Source organism: Salvia hispanica, chromosome 4, assembly GCF_023119035.1.
Source record: "Salvia hispanica cultivar TCC Black 2014 chromosome 4, UniMelb_Shisp_WGS_1.0, whole genome shotgun sequence".
Classification (NCBI taxonomy): Eukaryota; Viridiplantae; Streptophyta; class Magnoliopsida; order Lamiales; family Lamiaceae; genus Salvia; species Salvia hispanica.
In genome coordinates, this window is record NC_062968.1 from 35,021,908 (window position 1) to 35,040,477 (window position 18,570).

General features: G+C 36.9%; 3 protein-coding genes across 3 annotated transcripts; all 3 read left to right on the forward strand.

The window, feature by feature from the left end:
- The first annotated feature begins 787 nt into the window (after positions 1-787).
- LOC125223442 (zeta-carotene desaturase, chloroplastic/chromoplastic-like) lies at positions 788-5,658 on the forward strand. Its single transcript, XM_048126593.1, has 14 exons — positions 788-1,211; positions 1,487-1,611; positions 1,723-1,857; positions 2,029-2,101; positions 2,224-2,297; positions 2,590-2,694; positions 3,006-3,250; positions 3,340-3,427; positions 3,853-3,895; positions 3,982-4,138; positions 4,232-4,360; positions 4,469-4,541; positions 4,872-5,036; positions 5,263-5,658. Exons 1-14 carry the CDS (start codon positions 1,061-1,063, stop codon positions 5,416-5,418), a joined length of 1,719 nt encoding a protein of 572 aa, XP_047982550.1. The 5' UTR covers positions 788-1,060; the 3' UTR covers positions 5,419-5,658.
- A 1,575-nt stretch (positions 5,659-7,233) lies between these two features.
- On the forward strand, positions 7,234-10,621 carry LOC125217505 (aspartic proteinase nepenthesin-1-like). The gene is made up of 12 exons (XM_048119022.1): positions 7,234-7,411; positions 7,483-7,591; positions 8,166-8,593; positions 8,672-8,828; positions 8,902-8,984; positions 9,064-9,151; positions 9,267-9,339; positions 9,412-9,609; positions 9,683-9,807; positions 9,938-10,039; positions 10,118-10,221; positions 10,317-10,621. Exons 1-12 carry the CDS (start codon positions 7,302-7,304, stop codon positions 10,405-10,407), a joined length of 1,668 nt encoding a protein of 555 aa, XP_047974979.1. The 5' UTR covers positions 7,234-7,301; the 3' UTR covers positions 10,408-10,621.
- Positions 10,622-13,905: 3,284 nt separating this feature from the next.
- LOC125185546 (aspartic proteinase nepenthesin-1-like) lies at positions 13,906-18,310 on the forward strand. The gene is made up of 12 exons (XM_048082095.1): positions 13,906-14,287; positions 14,383-14,503; positions 15,289-15,716; positions 15,822-15,978; positions 16,061-16,143; positions 16,245-16,341; positions 16,449-16,521; positions 16,594-16,800; positions 16,890-17,014; positions 17,188-17,289; positions 17,381-17,478; positions 17,827-18,310. Exons 1-12 carry the CDS (start codon positions 14,022-14,024, stop codon positions 18,005-18,007), a joined length of 1,938 nt encoding a protein of 645 aa, XP_047938052.1. The 5' UTR covers positions 13,906-14,021; the 3' UTR covers positions 18,008-18,310.
- Positions 18,311-18,570: the final 260 nt, after the last annotated feature.

Below are 18,570 nucleotides of genomic sequence, written 5' to 3' on the forward strand. Positions count from 1 at the left end.
CAAGTTGGTTATATAGGATGTTTATTTGAGGTGGGGAAACTGCCACTATGGATATATATGCGCTATCAATAGGCATTTTACTTATTTTTGGTGGGAAATGAAGGAGAGAGTGTAGGGCCTAAAAATACTGTGGAAATTAATAATCTTAATTCAGGACTTGGTCTTGAGAAGATTTATAACTACATAAATTCCCCCAAGTCACCTATACATGCAAATAGTACAATACATATGTATATAGCATTCTTTCCACTAACATATATTCTAACATGCAATTCAATGGTCTCACTCGTCTTTTCTATTGTCTCAAGATTAAGATAGACGATGCAAGTTACTCCCTATGTTCGCGAATACGAGTCTCGTTTCCTATTTTGGTCTGTCCATAATAGGAATCCCGGTTCATAATTATAATAAAAGGCAAAGAGGTTTAACTCAATCCACTCACATATTATTTAACTACTAATATATATAAGGGACACTCATATTCTACTAACTTTCTTCAATCTATATTTTTTAACATTTCTTAAAATCCATAGCGGAAAGAAACGTGACTCTTATTTAAGGACGGATGGAAAAAGTATATTTTTCTATTTTAGATTATCTATCAAAATTAGTGTTTATGTATTAGCAAATACTATTTCTGTATGGGTAGGAGTATTTTTTTTATATGGAGGTAGTAAGTACTAGTAGGATCTTAAATATTTGCGGCAAATTTATGATGCGCAAATGCTGTGAAATAAAAGGTCATCACAATAAAATAAAATACTTTATTATGTGTTCATCGCTATTGGGCGCACTGTGTATTTTGGCAATGGAAAGTGGAAACGACGTGCAACTAATTCAGCCATCGAAATAAATAAACGGCGATTTGGTTTAATTCCAAGAAGAAAATTAGCAGAGCTCAAAAATGCGGAAGGGTTTGGAATCAAGACAAATTTCATCATCGTCAGCATCTACTTCTCTCAGATACCCCCAATAAATAACCCACTGCCTAATCCCTTCACCCCTCTTCCTTTTCTTAATCTCTTCTCAACTCAATTCAACTTCAAACAACAGTTGCTGCATGGCTGCTGCTTCCGCTTCTATTTGCCTTCCGGCAAATGGGAGCCGCCCCGATTTCCGTATTGCCTCATCCTCCAAACAGCTCAACAGATTTCGTAGGCTCACAATCCGCTCTGATTTGGACTCCAATGTCTCCGACATGAGGACTAATGGTAGGTGAAATCCAGCTGCTCATCCCGATCGCTTTGCTTCTTGCCAATTGGTTTCAATGGGAATTGCTTGATTCTAGTTTTTGTCATTCATTTTCGATTAAGTCCATTGGATTTTTCATTTCTAAATTGAAAAGCAACTAATCTCCACCCCCCCTCTCTCTTCCTATCTGTATTTATTTATTTTGTTATTTTTGTTCTTGTCATACTGTCTAATTTTGGGGGAGTTTGGGGAGAGTTGTCCTTTTAGAAATAAACGTGGATTCTTTGCCTTGCAGCTCCAAAAGGTTTGTTTCCACCGGAACCTGAGCATTACCGCGGCCCTAAGCTAAAAGTGGCGATTATTGGTGCGGGGCTTGCTGGCATGTCGACTGCAGTGGAGCTTTTGGACCAAGGCCATGAGGTAAATTGCTGCTTTGATAACCGATATGCTCTTCACTTTGTTAGTATGCATACTTTTGTTTTAGGGAATATAGTTTTATGTGTTGTTTGATGAGCATGGATACAAATGCAGGTGGATATATATGATTCGAGGTCTTTCATTGGTGGAAAAGTTGGTTCTTTTGTAGACAAGAAGGGGAATCACATTGAAATGGGACTGCATGTTTTCTTCGGATGCTACAATAATCTGTTTCGTTTATTGAAAAAGGTAAACTCAACTTGCTCCTCCTTGTTGGAAAAACATAGGTGTTGATTTGCTCGTGTAACGAGCTAAATTAGACATAGTCTGTTTAAATATATGTGAAGTGAGTCTTCCTGAAATTACATATAATCATGTTTCTACGTGATGATCTACTTATTTGTTACCAATTTTTCACAGGTTGGAGCTGAGAAAAATTTGCTTGTGAAGGATCATACTCACACTTTTGTCAACAAAGGCGGTGAAATTGGCGGTATGATCAATATGCTTAAAAATCAATTAGACAGTTCATATTTTGGGCTTAAACAGGCTTGCAATCGGAGGATCATGTAACTGTATAAAACTTTGCATGTTTTGTTTCATCTCAAATTGCAGAACTGGATTTTCGCTTCCCAGTTGGAGCACCACTTCATGGAATTAATGCATTCCTGACAACAAATCAGCTTGAGGTACCCAGTGCTTGCTGAATACATGTCTATCTGTTTCACTGAAGGAACAGTATTATGGTGTAGGATTGTGTGGCATAGTGGTACCGGTATCTCATCTGGGTTCTTTTTACCTTGATCATTGCACATTGCCCACTTGTCCTGGTGAAAAGAACTTTCAGATTTTAGCTAGATTTCCATCATGAAACTAGCATGAAAACAGTAGGTAGAATAAGAAAGAAGACTGTTGTTTCTGTATTTTGCTTTCTTAGAAGTTGAAGAAACCTCTGAAATGTGTTTCCCCTCTTATGTGCAGCCTTATGATAAAGCAAGAAATGCAGTGGCTCTCGCCCTTAGTCCAGTTGTAAGGGCTCTTGTTGATCCAGATGGAGCTATGCGAAACATACGTGATCTAGACAATGTTTGTGTTCTCTCCCTTACTCTGGCTCCTATTTTCTTGGTGGAGTGTGTGAGGAAGTTGCATATCAAGAGTAGAAGTAGGAGCACAGGAGTGATAATTTTTTTTGGGGAGATTGAAAAACGAACAACAGAGGGATTAAGTTGAATACATAATTTGTTTGGTAATATAAGCCTATCTCATTCTGGATTCAGTGAAGCAGAATTTGAAAGGGTTATTTATCCTTTAGTTTTAAATTTTAAGTTGCTAGATTAAGTTTATCCTTTCTTTCATATATTGGCTTCTAGTAATTGCTTTGCTATGTAATACAACAGATAAGCTTCTCGGACTGGTTCATTTCTAAAGGAGGGACCCGCAAGAGCATCCAGAGGATGTGGGATCCTGTGGCTTATGCCCTGGGATTCATCGACTGTGATAATATTAGCGCACGCTGTATGCTCACTATATTTTCACTTTTTGCTACTAAAACCGAGGCCTCCCTTCTTCGCATGCTTAAAGGTTCTCCAGATGTTTATTTGAGTGGTCCAATAAAAAACTATATCCTGGAAAAGGGTGGCAGGTGACCACAAATATATGCTGGTAGTTATATGTACCCAGTGTTCTTGGGTTGGTTTATCGATTAACTTCTTTTATCCGTATGCTACCCAGGTTTCATTTGAGGTGGGGATGCAGAGAAATCCTTTATGATAAAGCTGCTGATGGAAGTGTATATGTAAAGGGGCTTGCCATTTCCAAGGTTCATGCATCTATATTCAGACGACCTATTTTCACCTGTCCTAACTTTTTGTTTAAGTGATTCCTGACTCCATAAAGGGTGCAGTTACCAAGCAATGGCATGGCACCCTCTGCCCACCATGATACATTTAAATGAAAAAAGTTGCTATTATTAAGATTGTGTATTTTCTGTTCTTGAGTTGTCCTTTGAGATGAAATTAGGAAAGCCATCATATGTGTTGCTATTAATGTTCATATTCATATCCACTGTATTTTTATGAAAACCTTAGTAATCATACAGAACCACAGCATAGGCATTCCGTGCATCACCATGAATGTTGTACACTAATGACCCTAGGGTTGTGTCCTTACGTAGTGATGCAATATCATTGTAAGTTTCTAGTACTTGCAGTATGAGGATTAATTAACTGGTATATTATTACGCAGGCTACTCAAAAGCAAATCATAAAAGCCGATGCTTATGTAGCAGGTTAGTGGGCATGGACTTGCCAGTCTCTCTCTTTTCTCTTTTTCCATCTTGAGGGATAAATTCCATAAAAACTTTTGTGATTGCAGCTTGTGATGTCCCCGGAATTAAAAGATTGCTTCCCCAAAGCTGGAGGGACTCGAAATTCTTTGACAATATTTATAAACTTGTGGGGGTACCCGTTGTCACTGTGCAACTGCGATATAATGGCTGGGTCACGGAGCTAAAGGACTTGGAACGTTCAAGGTGAGCATTAGCTGCTTCTACAACATTCTTAGTTTCTTTTCTTCAAAGAGCATCTATTTTTCTGTCAATTTGATTTAACGGTTAGGTGGTCAGGCAATTGAGGGAAGCTGCAGGCCTGGACAACCTACTTTACACTCCGGATGCAGATTTTTCGTGTTTTTCTGACCTTGCACTGTCCTCACCAGCAGATTATTACCTTGAGGGCCAAGGCTCATTGCTTCAGTAAGAAAATGCTGTTTATGTTTCCTTCTTTGAGCACAGGAATAATGTAAACAAGTTAATCTTTTTCTTATGGTTTCTGCCTGGTCACTACGTTGTGTCTGTTAATAGGTGTGTACTTACTCCTGGAGACCCTTACATGTCACTACCGAACAAGGAAATCATAGAGAGAGTATCAAAGCAGGTAAGGCCTTACTTCCACTGCTCAGCTCAACTGAGAAACACTACTAGTTGACTGGATGAAACCTTTGACTATTGAGGAAAAAAGCTATAAATGATTTTAGCCTCTGGTAATGATTTTCACTTCCAAATAAAAAATCACATATTTGACTAGTTGATTCGCAGTATACTGGAAAACCCTGATTCTACTTAGAGGCTTGTTAGCCTACAATGTCTTTTATGCTTTATGGCATATCCCATTTGTTTCTAATAGCTTTAATTTTATTTTTTTGGTTAGCCACCACCTATATTTGTTATCATGTTGGCCCTGCTGATATTGACTTCTTGACCTCAGGTTTTGGACCTGTTCCCATCTGCCCAAGGTCTGGAGGTCACCTGGTCGTCCGTTGTCAAAATTGCACAGTCCTTGTATCGAGAAGGCCCCGGTAAAGATCCATTCAGACCTGACCAGAAGACGCCAATCAAGAACTTCTTCCTGGCTGGCTCCTACACTAAACAGGTCGGCCTCTTTCGTTGTGTGTTGATGGATTTTACAATTCGTTTTTGGTATTTGGTATTTTCAAGCTAGTTCATCAAATGAGGTTGCTCAAGAGCTAACTAGTGTAGAACTCAAGCTTTCGATGAACAAGCTCGGACGAACTTTATTAATTCGAGATCTGAGTTGCTTGCCTTGTCTACAATTCCAAATGTTATGATCTCATATTGTGGCATTTTGGGGCTAACAGGATTACATTGATAGCATGGAAGGAGCGACACTGTCTGGTAGGCAAGCGTCTGCCTACATATGCGATGCGGGAGAAGAGCTGGTGGTGCTACGGAAGGCTCTTGCAGCCACTGAATTCGAAGAAACTGCAACATCAGATGAGCTAACATTTGTCTGAATTCCATTAACTCCCCCCAAAAAATGAGCTGTGAGTCGCAAATACAGAACTATCTTGCTAATAGAATATACACCATAAATTAAACTGCTTTATTATTTATTTTAATGGGGAATTGAGGTAGAAGAAGGCAAGGTTGTACAATGTTGTAGCAAATTAAAAACTGGCATTGTGCAAATCCCACATGGTCTGCCTTAAACAACTCATTGTAATTCAATATATATACGTCTTCTTTGCCATTTATTTGTTCCTGTCGTGTCTTTCCAATTGAGGGTTTCTGAAAATGAATTAACAATAGAGTTAGTTAGAACACCCTTTATTTAAAATAACCATATATGTAAAATGAAAATAAAAGGACCAAAAGTTCAAAAATCACTTAGTGAATAAAAAATATAACTAGTGCGTATTCTGATTATAAATTTCAGACATTAAGAACCAAATGAAATTTATCCAAGAACACTTGCTGGTAGATTTAATTTATAAATGTACAAACTATTGATTTTTAGTATTTCCAAGTAAATTCGGTACTACTTTTAATTGTAGACGTTTTATAAACTAAGGACGCATCTTCAATTCACTGATAAGAAGTAAAAGGAAAATTGAAAACAAAAGGAAAAAATATCAAAGTTAATAGAAAGAATAAAGAGTTGATCCATCCATTCACTTGGCCATGCCAATCGAACACCCAGCTGTGTTGCGCTAGTATGAATCCTAAGGATTGTTTTTTCGAATTTCAGCTATTATAAAAGTGACAATTTGATACATGTGTCTATTTTAATTAAATTTGAGTCTAATTAGAGATTAATAGTAATAAATTTGGAATAAAGGAGTATATATTATTTTTAATTTAAATTGATGGATATTAAATATACACAAGGTAGATGGGAAAGATATTAAATGTCATTTTGATATATTGTCTTAGGCCATCCATAACCTTACCTCTGTACAATGTTCATTTTTTATCTAATCTCTTATTCAAAAACAACATCCGCAATCAGTCATATGTTAATGATCACTTCTTTAAATTATTTATGGGTTTACACACTATTATAATCCAAAATCTCTCTTAAAAGTATCTAGATTGTGGATCACACACTAGAACTAACATCAGATAGTTAATCGCTAGCATGCAACTCCTAAAAGCCTCACTCAATATAATTTTGTATGTAAGCATGAATTGCGCGATTGGATAGCCAACCACACGAAACTCTGTGCCTCACTCTCTATTGAATTTCGTATGGCCACATGGCATGTACCTTTAGGCTTGTGGTCTCGTATGTGTTGTGCAGTCCTCGTAAATTCATAGCCCCACCTATAACACTTGCTCGTACGTGACCAGCCCAGTCTTCTAAACATTGGTAATTCAGACTCCATTTTCACTTCTTTTCATCATTTTATCCATTTAAATATTTTTTTACTTAAGAACTCAACAAACTATTTAATTACTAGAAATTAAGTCAAATAAACTTCAAAATCAATCAAAATAAGATAAGAATAATCCAGACTATCGATATTTTGTTCATGTGATAATGATAGATTTAATATGTTAATGGGTGAATAATTTACATTTAATAAATACTACCCTAATTCTATTATTGCAAAAGCAAACCCCATGCATGTTAAAACACGTCCCATGCATGTTAAAACACACAGAAAAATTAAATACACAAAGTCAACACACGTTACATTTACATGTGGTATGTATATATCTTATAGGAGTAGTACAAACTCAATATTCCTCCGGCCGGCCTGACATAATGGGTTGGGTACAGTCGACTCTGGCCATCCTGTGCTTCACCTTTACTGCCGTCTCCTCCGCCACTCCGCATTACCATTCCATTAGGTTTGTAAATAAGACGAGTAGTACTAGTAGAGGCAGCAACGCCATGATCTTGCCCTTGTTTTTCAAGCAGCGCACCAGAAATAAGGACTTGTTATATTCCCGCCGCCATCTCGAAGCTCGCATGCCTCTTCATGACGATCTCCTCCTCAACGGGTTGGGTTTGCGTCTTCTTCTACTTTTAACTCTACATTTTCAATATGAATATGAATATGAATATGATGCAGGTATTACACGATCGGAACGCCGCCGCAGCAGTTCTCTCTCATAGTTGCCACTGCCACTTCTCTTACTTATGTTCCTTGCTCCACTTGCCAACTCTGTGGAAACCATCAGGTCTTTTTCTCTTTTTATTGCGCCTGGATCTGCTCATTATTTTTTGCCTGCTTTAATTCGCTATAACCATAATTAAGCCCTACTAAATAGTAGTAGTATAAAATCACTTAATTTTGTCAATCTTTTATTTATCAATCACTTAATTACGTACTGTATTATTTTTAAAGTTAAAGGAGTATAAAATGTTGCTTTGAAAATTGAAAAATTAAATCATCGTCAATTGCCAAGTTCTCTACTTTCATCCCCATTAACCGCAGATCTTCAAGAATACCGATTATGCATAAGTTCAGAAAGGCACGAACCTATTTAGAAAGATGACAAACTGACTTTGAATATAAAATGACTAAAATATCTTTACTGGTTGGTTTTGATTTCTTGTGTGTTGGACACTATTTTCCTCTCTCTCATTCAGTATTACTCAATGATTCAAGTGCATACCAATAATCCACATATAGATTCCATACTATATTTTGGTCACTGCATGTTTGCCTGTTTATTATAGTGCTTACATTTGCTCTGTACTCTACATTACGCCATTCTTTTACTTCAGATCTGTTTCTCTTTCTTTTAATAGAATCCAAGGTTCCAACCGGAAGCGTCAAAAACCTATAAACCTCTCAAGTGCAACACTGATTGCACCTGTGATAGTGATACACAACAATGCACTTATGAAAGGCAATATGCTGAAATGAGCACTACCAGTGGGGTCTTGGGAGTAGACAAATTTTCATTTGGCAATCAAAGTGATCTGCAACCGCAGCGTGCTACTTTTGGATGTGAGAATTGGGAAACAGGCGGTCTTTACACCCAACATGCTGATGGAATCATGGGTTTAGGACGTGGAGATCTTAGTATCATGGATCAGCTTGTCAAGAAAGGTGTAATCAGTGATTCGTTTTCCTTGTGCTATGGTGGAATGGATGTCGGTGGTGGTTCAATGGTTCTTGGACGGATTTCCTCCCCTAAGGAGATGGTTTTTACACGTTCAGACCCTGTTCGCAGGTACGTTTTAAGAATGTGATATGCTCTATCCTAAAAACTACATCACACACATTGACTCTACTTATGGGATGCCAACAGTCCATACTACAATATCGAGCTGAATGAGATTCGTGTTGCTGGGAAAAAGCTGCCCCTAAATCCCAAGGTTTTTGATGGCAAATACGGAACTGTTCTGGATAGTGGCACAACCTATGCTTATCTTCCACAAGCAGCATTCGAGGCCTTTGAAGCAGCTGTAATATTCATTTTGTGTTTTGCAAGTCTTGAGAGACATTGTTTCTTAGTTAAGCTCCCATTGTTTCATGTAGATTTTCGAAGAAACCCAATCCCTCACAAGGATACAAGGTCCTGACCCTAACTATAATGATATCTGTTTCGCAGGTGCTGGAAGGTAATATGATTCTCATTATAAAATTGGCTAACAACTTATATTTGTATACCCAGTGATTTAAATGTTGATATTACTCCAGTGATCCTGCAAAAGATTTTCCGTCTGCTGAAATGGTATTTGGCAATGGACAGAAGCTGTTGTTGGCCCCCGAAAATTATCTGTTTAGAGTAAGTCCTTTTCTTCACTCTATTCCCATATCGCTTAGTAATGTAATGCAAAAGCAATAACATAATGGAGTAGAGTTCTCGCTTATGGTCACTAGTTCTTGTTTCTAACATACAGCACACAAAGGTGCATGGTGCGTACTGTCTTGGGATCTTCTCGAATGGAAAGGAGTCAACCACTCTGTTGGGAGGTAGTTTCTGGTTTATCATGTGGTCTAAATTGTACAATTGAAGGATGCATAAATTATCTCATCTTGTGGCAGCTATAATTTTCCAAAATACACTCGTAACATATGACCGAGAACATGAAAAGGTTGGTTTCTGGAAAACCAATTGCTCTGAGCTATGGGAGAGACTTGAGTCATTGCCTGCCTCGTCGTCACCTCTTCCTTCAGATGCAGATAAGGTGAATTCAACCACTAAGATTGCGCCAACAGGACCCCCTCAACCCCAAGCTCCAGGTTTGATATGTTACTATTGTCTCTAGTCTGTTTATGAGAGCCAAGTTAACATTTGGTATGTTTTAACGCTTAGGGGAAGTTAAAATTGGCCTGATAAAATTCTCTATGCTGTTGAACATCAACTACACGGAGTTGAAGCCTCACATCTCAGAACTCATTCAGTTCATTGCAAAGGATTTAGATGTTGAGCCTTCTCAGGTAGATCAACACAAATTGCTATGAAGTACCACTACTGAGTTTGATTGGATTGGATTTTTGTGGTACTGCTGTATCCTAGTAGCATTCACATTGCGACTTACGTTTGAGATGTTTGCTACTGCTATCACAGGTTCAATTGACGAACTACACTTCTGGGGTGAATGGGACACTATTAAGATGGGCTATTTTACCAGCACATTCTGATGATTATATCTCTAATGCTACCGCTATGGTAAAAAAATGTTTGTTCTGGAGAAGATTTTCATCATTTTGGTTATGATTTAGATTAACATATGTATTGTTTTGCTAGAAAATTGTATCCAGGTTGAGTGGAAATCAGATGCATCTCCCTGATAGTTTCGGAGGCTACAAATTGTCTGAATGGAGCATGGAGCCGCGGCCGCCACCTGAGAGGTAAATCATTTGATCTGTTTTCCTTTAATGCAAGCAAGGCATGAGAATTATAGAATCAAGTTTTGTTGTGAAATGAGTATGATTGGTTGTTTCAGGACATGGTGGCAACAACATCACTTGGCTTTAGTCATAGCATTTGTTGCAGTGGTGGTAATTGGATTGCCGGCCTCCAACGTGCTAACTTAAGAATCAGATGCTGAGAAATTTACGTGGTCACATTTTTTAACAAGTACTGTATTATATAGTGGCCAAAATGATTTAAGTTATGATTTTTTTTGTCATTTTAAGGGGAAAATGTATAAACTATTCTTTGACTTTTCATCAAGATCGGACAGAGCTTTACCATAGTTTTCTCATTTTCTTGTCAGCTTAGACATATTTTCAGATTTTGTTTTCTTTTTCGACTGCCACTAATATTTTTTTCTATGGTTGAAACTTGAAACAAGGGAGATTTTCATACAGTGCATATGTTCTTGTTAAATTGTTATTACAGTTTAATATAATTAATTAAATATAAGTATATTAAAGTTAATATTTGATGAATACAAATTTTGGTATATACCTTGTTTGAAGGAGTGAAAGTGATATACATAAATGGTTCATTGAAGATTTTACGTTTGTGATCCCTATAAAAATTAAAATTTGTGATCCCTAATTAAGATAATAATATTATTAGATTTTCACTTTTTTTAAGGCAAAACGGCCATCAAAACCATTCACTTTTGGAATGACGGGCAAAAAGGTGGCCTTGTGAATTTGCAATAATAACTTTAAAGTAAATCCCGATTTGATATTTAAACGTTTTAGTTTTAGGGATGGCAAAATGGGAGCGGATAATGGATAATTCTCATCTCGACCTGTTACGTACCCGTTATCCGACGATAACGGGAAACGGGGCGGGATTGGGTAGTGTGTTTTAAAGTTTTGCGGCTAGTGTGTATACCTGCTACCCACGCAGGTATACCCGTTAATCCCGATAATACCCATTATTATTTGTATTAGCCATATACCATCATTTAATAGCAGCGTTTCAAATAATTAAAATGAAGAAAAAAAGTAAATAGTTAAATAATACTCCCTCCGTCCCAGATAATTCGTCCCAGTTCCTTTTTTACACTCATTTTGCAAAAATAATAATTAATAGTTAAAGTGGAGAAAAAGTAAAGTAAAAGAGAGAATAATGTAGAGAATAGTCTTATCTACATTATTGTTTCTCTTATTTTACTTTCTCTCAACTTTACCTATTTATTATTATTTTTGCAAAACGAGTGTGAAAAATGAACTGGGACGAATTATCTGGGACGAAGGGAGTAATAGCTATATATGCACTCATGTTGAAAATTTTAAAATAAATAGTTAAAATGAAGAAAAAGTAAAGTAAAAGAGATAATAATGTGGATAAGAGTATGTATATTATTATATTTCTAAAATGAGTGGAAAAAAATGAAACGCCTCTATTAAGGCGGAACAGTGGAAGTACTTTATTTAATCTAAGAGTTCATTTGAAACATTTTTACATTTCAACGAACATTCAATTGAATACTCACCAAACCTAGCCATAAAGTGTTCCCTCACTTTTATTCACAATCTATTCAAAGCTTACCATCGATATTAATAAGTAAATTAGGGAATATTGACGGCTATTATAATTTTTAAATTTTTTATTAGGATTTCGGATCGGGTAAGGGTACCCGCAATGTCGGGTACGGGTTAACCAAAACGGGTATCGGGTAATCCCGCTATGTTGCAGAGCAGGTATTGAGATAATAAATTTGGCTAAAATCGGCTACGGGTACTCGATTTGTCGGATGCGGGTATCCGCGGATAACCCATTTCGCCACCCTCTACGTTTTATCGGATTCTTCTTTCAATTCAAGATTAATTATTTGAAGTTGGAAGTTAAGTTTTTTGCTTTTGAGGTATGCCAGAAATACTTAGACTTACTAGGGGTGTGTTATAATGCTAAGTTTTTCTTAAATTGTTAACTCATCAACGCAGTGTATTAAAAATGTCAATACGATCGCATTAAAATGTCAATACAAACTTAGTTGATATTTTAATGTCATCGTGTTGACATTTTTAATGCACTTTATTGATGAGTTAACAGAGTTAACAACTTAAAAAAGTTAGCAATGGATCACACTTTTTACAAAGTTGAATAAACATTAGAAAAGAAAATAGTTTAACTGGAAGAAGAATTTCAATTGAAACGAAAAAGGTTAAATATATAAGTCTCTATACATTATTTTATTTTAAAATAATCAATCTTCATTAGTCGATTTTAAATAGTATAAAATACAAATGCTTAAGAAATCTCAATTATATATTTACAATTTATGTACATTAATCATTACTTATACTGTAATTCACATAATCAGAATTTGTTAGATACATTGAAATTAGTAGGACTAGATTTAAAAGCAAAAAAAAAGTGGGTCGGTTTTTCCCTAATTTTAAACTTGTCAAGGAATCAAATGCCATTAAAAAAATGAATACACAACCTGAATATTAACTATCAATCTAATGTAGAACCTCCAAAGCGCACGCACACCATCAAAATCGAACTCAAGACCAATCGAAACCATAAATCAAATGTTAAAGTCAAAATTGAATCCTCTGCTTGGAAATAGACAAACAACTCAAATGCATAAGTAGAAAATAAAATGCAGAAATCAAATGCCAAAAATTAAAGTCTATGAAGAATTTACCTTCATTGATTACTCCATTTCCTTTGGTTGAATATGAATTATGAGCAAAATGTTTGCCCTAAAACGATTTCTACTTCAATTGAGACATACACAAATGACATCATTTAACGGCTAGATTTTCGGCAGGCCACATAGTATAAATTTCCATCGAAAATTAATGTTTGGTCGGATGGGTAATATACTTGGGTTAATCGTGTATTTAGCGGCTAGATTTAGTTTGCCTTTGAGTGGATATGATTCTATTAATTGGCTGTTTTGACATCTTTGTTGATTTTTTAAGGAAATTAGGGGTAAAAATGAGTTCTAAAAATCGCCATTCTTTTCATCTTCTAATGACCTTCGTATAAATATCTTGGACGCCTTAATCGGAGTTCTGTACATGAAGTAATGATCATTTTTCGAAACTGTCACGTACAGATTCTACATTGACCATATATTTTGTATCACAAACTACACATCCAATGTAGTTTGTTACAACAAGGTCATAGCAATGTACGTAGCTCGAGGCGCCTTGTTCTGCAAATGTCGTGGTATGTGTAACTTGTCCGAAAATTCATGAATTTAAAGTAATTTTCTTTGGAAGCTCAATCTTTAGATCCTTTTGGAATTGTGTAATAATTAGACAGAAACGTTGGTTGTAGTTTGTAATCCACAGTTTAAATTATTGGAGAGAAGATATAGACTAAAATAATGATCCCCTTAATAGAACTTGGGTCATGATTGGTTATATAATACGGAGTAAATTATTGAATTTACTACATAATTTCTCGCAACTTGTTTTATCTTATTTAATTTAGTTGTTTTAAATCCTTAAATTATTAAATTTTAAGAATTTAAATTCATAAGATATTAATTTCCATCATAATTGATTAATTGTATGTTAGTGAATAATTATATGTTAGTGATTTAGCCTAATCTGTAAACTTTATTTGGCTAGTATAGATATAGAGTGTATTGACAAAGTCAGCTATAAAATCTCTTCCGTATTAACTCAAACACATTACATCGGAATCTCTCTCTCTCTCTCTTCCCGCCGGCAGATCACCGCTGCAGCGCGACCAGTCAACGGTGGCCCCGCTCCAGCCTCACATAATGGCTAGGGTACTGACTCTCGCCATCCTCTTCTTCACAACGGCCGTCTCCGCCGCGGCTATATCTCCATCAAATTATCCGAATTACCATTCGATTAGATTCGTAAATAACACGAGTAGTAGAGGCAACGCCATGATCTTGCCCCTGTTTTTCAAGCAGCGCAACAGCAACCGCATCAACGAGGACTATTTCACCCGCCGCCGTCTCCACGCGCGCACCATCCCCAATGCTCGCATGTCTCTCCACGACGATCTCCTCCTCAACGGGTCTGCTCTGCGTCTTCTTTTCTCTTTTAATTCGACATTTTCTGTCGTGATGCGAGATCTGATCTTCTATACCTAATTATTATTTGTTTGTGCAGGTATTACACGACTCGGCTGTGGATCGGAACGCCGCCGCAGCAGTTTGCCCTCATAGTTGACACTGGCAGTACTGTTACTTATGTTCCTTGCTCGACTTGTAAACAGTGTGGAAAGCATCAGGTTCGCTCTCCCCTTCCTCCATTTCTCTCTAATTTGCGTTGAAAATTGCCTTTTGGTTTGCTAGATTGAAGCGCTTCTCTTATTAATTTTAGAAAAAAAAAATCGATTGTATTGGGGGAAATGGATCTGGTAATTTTTTTTTTTTACTGATTTAGCAATCAAGAACAAAGTGTTGAACTGAATCACATGTTATTAATTTATACCAATCAAAACTTTAGATGGTCTTTATAGCTGGTAAATTATATACTGGTGTCAACTTGCAGTCTAGGAGATTAAGGTCAGAACGGTATTCTGTTTTTCCTTTGTCATGATTTCAGCTTGCATCGGTTCAAAAACACTTAGAGAGCAACATTAATTTGTTACTATCATAGCCCTTGGGGTTCACCTGATGGATTGGATTATTCTCCCATCAAATCAGACTAAATGGAGAGAGGGAAAGGATACGTAGTTCTCACCATGTGGTTTACTGGTTTATGCTCAGAGGAGTAGCCAAGTTCTTTTAGGAAGGGTAAAAATATTATAGTGAAATATAGATTGTTTTCAACTTTATTCATTGCACTTTTTCTTGTATTTTTCAGTTCATTGGAGACTATTTTCCTCTCTTCTCATTTATTACTTTATGATTCAATGGTGCTCTTACTAGGATCCATACAATTTTTGGATCACTGCATGTTTGCCACTTATAGTGCTGGCAGTACTTATTACACTTGCTTAAACACAAGTAATCTACATTGCACATTTACATTGTTTTACCCAATTTTATTGAGTTCTCTTTCATTTAATAGGATCCAAGGTTCAAGCCAGAATCATCGAGCACCTATGAACCTCTAAAGTGCAACATTGATTGCAGTTGTGATAGTAATAGAGAACAATGTATTTACGAAAGGAATTATGCTGAAATGAGTTCTAGCAGTGGTGTCTTGGGAGTCGACATAATTTCATTTGGCAATCAAAGTGATCTACAACCGCAACGAGCTACTTTTGGATGTGAGAATATGGAAACAGGGGATCTTTACAGCCAACATGCTGATGGGATAATGGGTTTAGGTCGTGGAGATCTTAGTATCGTGGATCAGCTTGTTGAGAAAGGTGTAATCAGTGATTCATTTTCGTTGTGCTATGGTGGAATGGATGTCGGTGGTGGTTCAATGGTTCTTGGAGGAATTTCCTCCCCCAAGGAGATGGCTTTTACCCATTCAGACCCTGTTCGCAGGTATGTTTAAAGACTTTGAGGTATTACAACTGAGTGTTAGGCTCTATCCTAACAAGTACACTTGATACATCTCACACATTTACTCTAGTTTCGGGATGGCAACAGTCCATATTACAATATCGAGCTGAATGAGATTCACATTGCTGGGAAAAAGCTGCCCCTGAATCCCAAGGTTTTTGATGGCAAACATGGAACTGTTCTGGATAGTGGCACAACCTATGCTTATCTTCCGCAAGCAGCATTTGAAGCCTTTAAAGCCGCTGTAATATACATTTTGTAGATTATACTACTTTTGGAAGTCTTGACAGATTGTTTCTTGGCTAAGCTCCCATTTTTGCATGTAGATTTTAAAGGAAACCCAGTCCCTCAAAAGAATACAAGGTCCTGACCCTAACTACAATGATATCTGCTTCGCAGGTGCTGGAAGGTAATATGATTCTCATCATAGAATTGGCTAGAATAGTAGTATATGTTTCCTATTACTTATGTTTGTGTACCCAGTGATTTTAAATTTTGATATTGCTCCAGTGATCCTGCACAACTTTCAAAAGCCTTCCCATCTGCTGAAATGGTGTTTAGCAATGGACAGAAGCTGTTGTTGGCCCCCGAAAATTATCTCTTCAGGGTAAGTCCTTTCTTCACGTTATCTTTCCCCACATCGTTTGGTAATGTGATGCACAATCAATAGCATAACATAACTATCTGGTCGCTAACCCTTGTTCTAACATACAGCACTCAAAGGCACATGGTGCGTACTGTCTCGGGATATTTCAGAATGGAAAGGAGTCGACCACTCTTTTGGGAGGTGCTGTCTGGTTTATCATGTGGTCTTAACTGTACAATTGAAGGATGTATATATAACCTCTTTTTGTGGCAGGTATAATTGTCAGAAATACACTTGTAACATATGACCGTGAACATGAAAAAGTTGGTTTCTGGAAAACCAATTGCTCCGAGTTATGGGAGAGACTCCACTTGTCGCCTGCCTCGCCACCTCTTCCTTCAGACACAGATGAGGTGAACTCAACCACAGGCATATCTCCTAATCTTGCGCCAACTGGACCCCCTCAACCCCAAGCTCCTGGTTTGATATGTTACTATTGTTGCTTCTATGTTTATGAGTGCCAAATCAGAATGGTTTATAACTTAACTGTTGGTATCCTTAATGCACAGGGGAAGTTAAGATTGGCCTGATAAAATTCTCCATGCTGTTGACCATCAACTACACAGAGCTGAAGCCTCACATCGCAGAACTCGCTCAGTTCATTGCAAAGGATTTAGATGTTAAGCCTTCTCAGGTAGATCAATTCACATTGCTGATTTGTTAAGAATTTAATATGGACTACTATTCTTGAGTTTGCTTTTCTAATTTCTTTTTGTAAATGGATTTTTGTGGTACTGCTGTATCCTTTCTGTTTGAACCCAGCTACATTTACATTGGGACTTACGTATGTGATGGGTGCTAACACAGGTCAAACTGACAAACTTCTCTTCTTGGGGGAATGAGACACTATTAAGATGGGCTATTTTGCCTGCACATTATGATGATTATATCTCTAATGCTACTGCTATGGTAAAAAAATTTGTACTGGAGAAGATTTTCATCATTTTGGTTATGAGGTGGTAGCATTGTTTAGATTAACATTTTTCTATTCTTTTGCTAGAAAATTGTATCCAGGTTGAGTGGAAATCAGTTGCATCTCCCTGATAGTTTTGGAAGCTACAAATTGTCTGAATGGAGCGTGGAGCCGCCACCTGAGAGGTAAATTGAAGTATTCTTTTTTTGTGTTTTCATTTAATGCAAGTCATGGTGATTCTTTTTTCTGAGGATGGACTTTTCTATAAATTGTGAAGGATGGATTCTTTTTGGATTTGGTGGATGATGACATTTTCCTATTCATGTCCTGAAACATAATTTCATTCACTCAGATCTGCGCTTTCGTGTTTATTTATTGCATGTAGTTTAGACTCTATCTGATTCTTTGATGGGACTGTTATGTAAATAGTTATACTAAGCGATATCATTCATTTTCTTCCCTACTTGTTTTCATCATGTATTCATGTGAGACTGATAAATAACACAAAACTTAATGAGTTTGCTTGTTTTTAGGACATGGTGGCGACAACATTACCTGGCTTTAGTCATAGCATTCGCTGTAGTGATTGTAATTGGAATGCTGGCATCTGGGGGGTGGTTTATCTGGAGGAGGAACCGGAACCTGGCCGAAGTCCCGTACAAGCCTGTTGATACGGTTGTAGCAGAGCAGGAACTCCAGCCTTTGCAGAACTAGAGAAGTGAATTTTGGTTTGATACTCAGCTTGTGACTGACTTGTACCTCTGATTCGTTTTGCTCTGGTAGCAATGGGATTCATTTAAAGGTGAAATTGTAGATTAGAAATTTAAGGCGGCGGAACCCTTGCGATGAGCATGCAATTCCTTCTGTTGCCACATCTGTGTATAGCAGAATATCATTTCAGCAACCTCTGCCTTTAAGGTGAATTCTTGTTTTTTTATAAATATAGAATGTGTAGTAGTCACATGAACATTTTTATACAGGATCATAACATCAATGAATAAGTAATGTTGAAAAGCATTTCTTGTGCATGTGTTTTGATTAAATGTCGAGTTCCTTAGAACAGCTTCGAAGCTCAAGATGAGTGAGTAACTGAGCCTTCTGATTCCAAGCACATAGCATTCTAATTCAAAATCACTCAAAACATGATTATCTTTATTTTTGATACGATCAGACACAAATCAAGATACATAAGTGAGACGAAGAAATATAAGTTCTCTACTAGAATCAGAATTCACATCAATTCTCATATTATGTTCAGGACAAATACAAAGAAACGC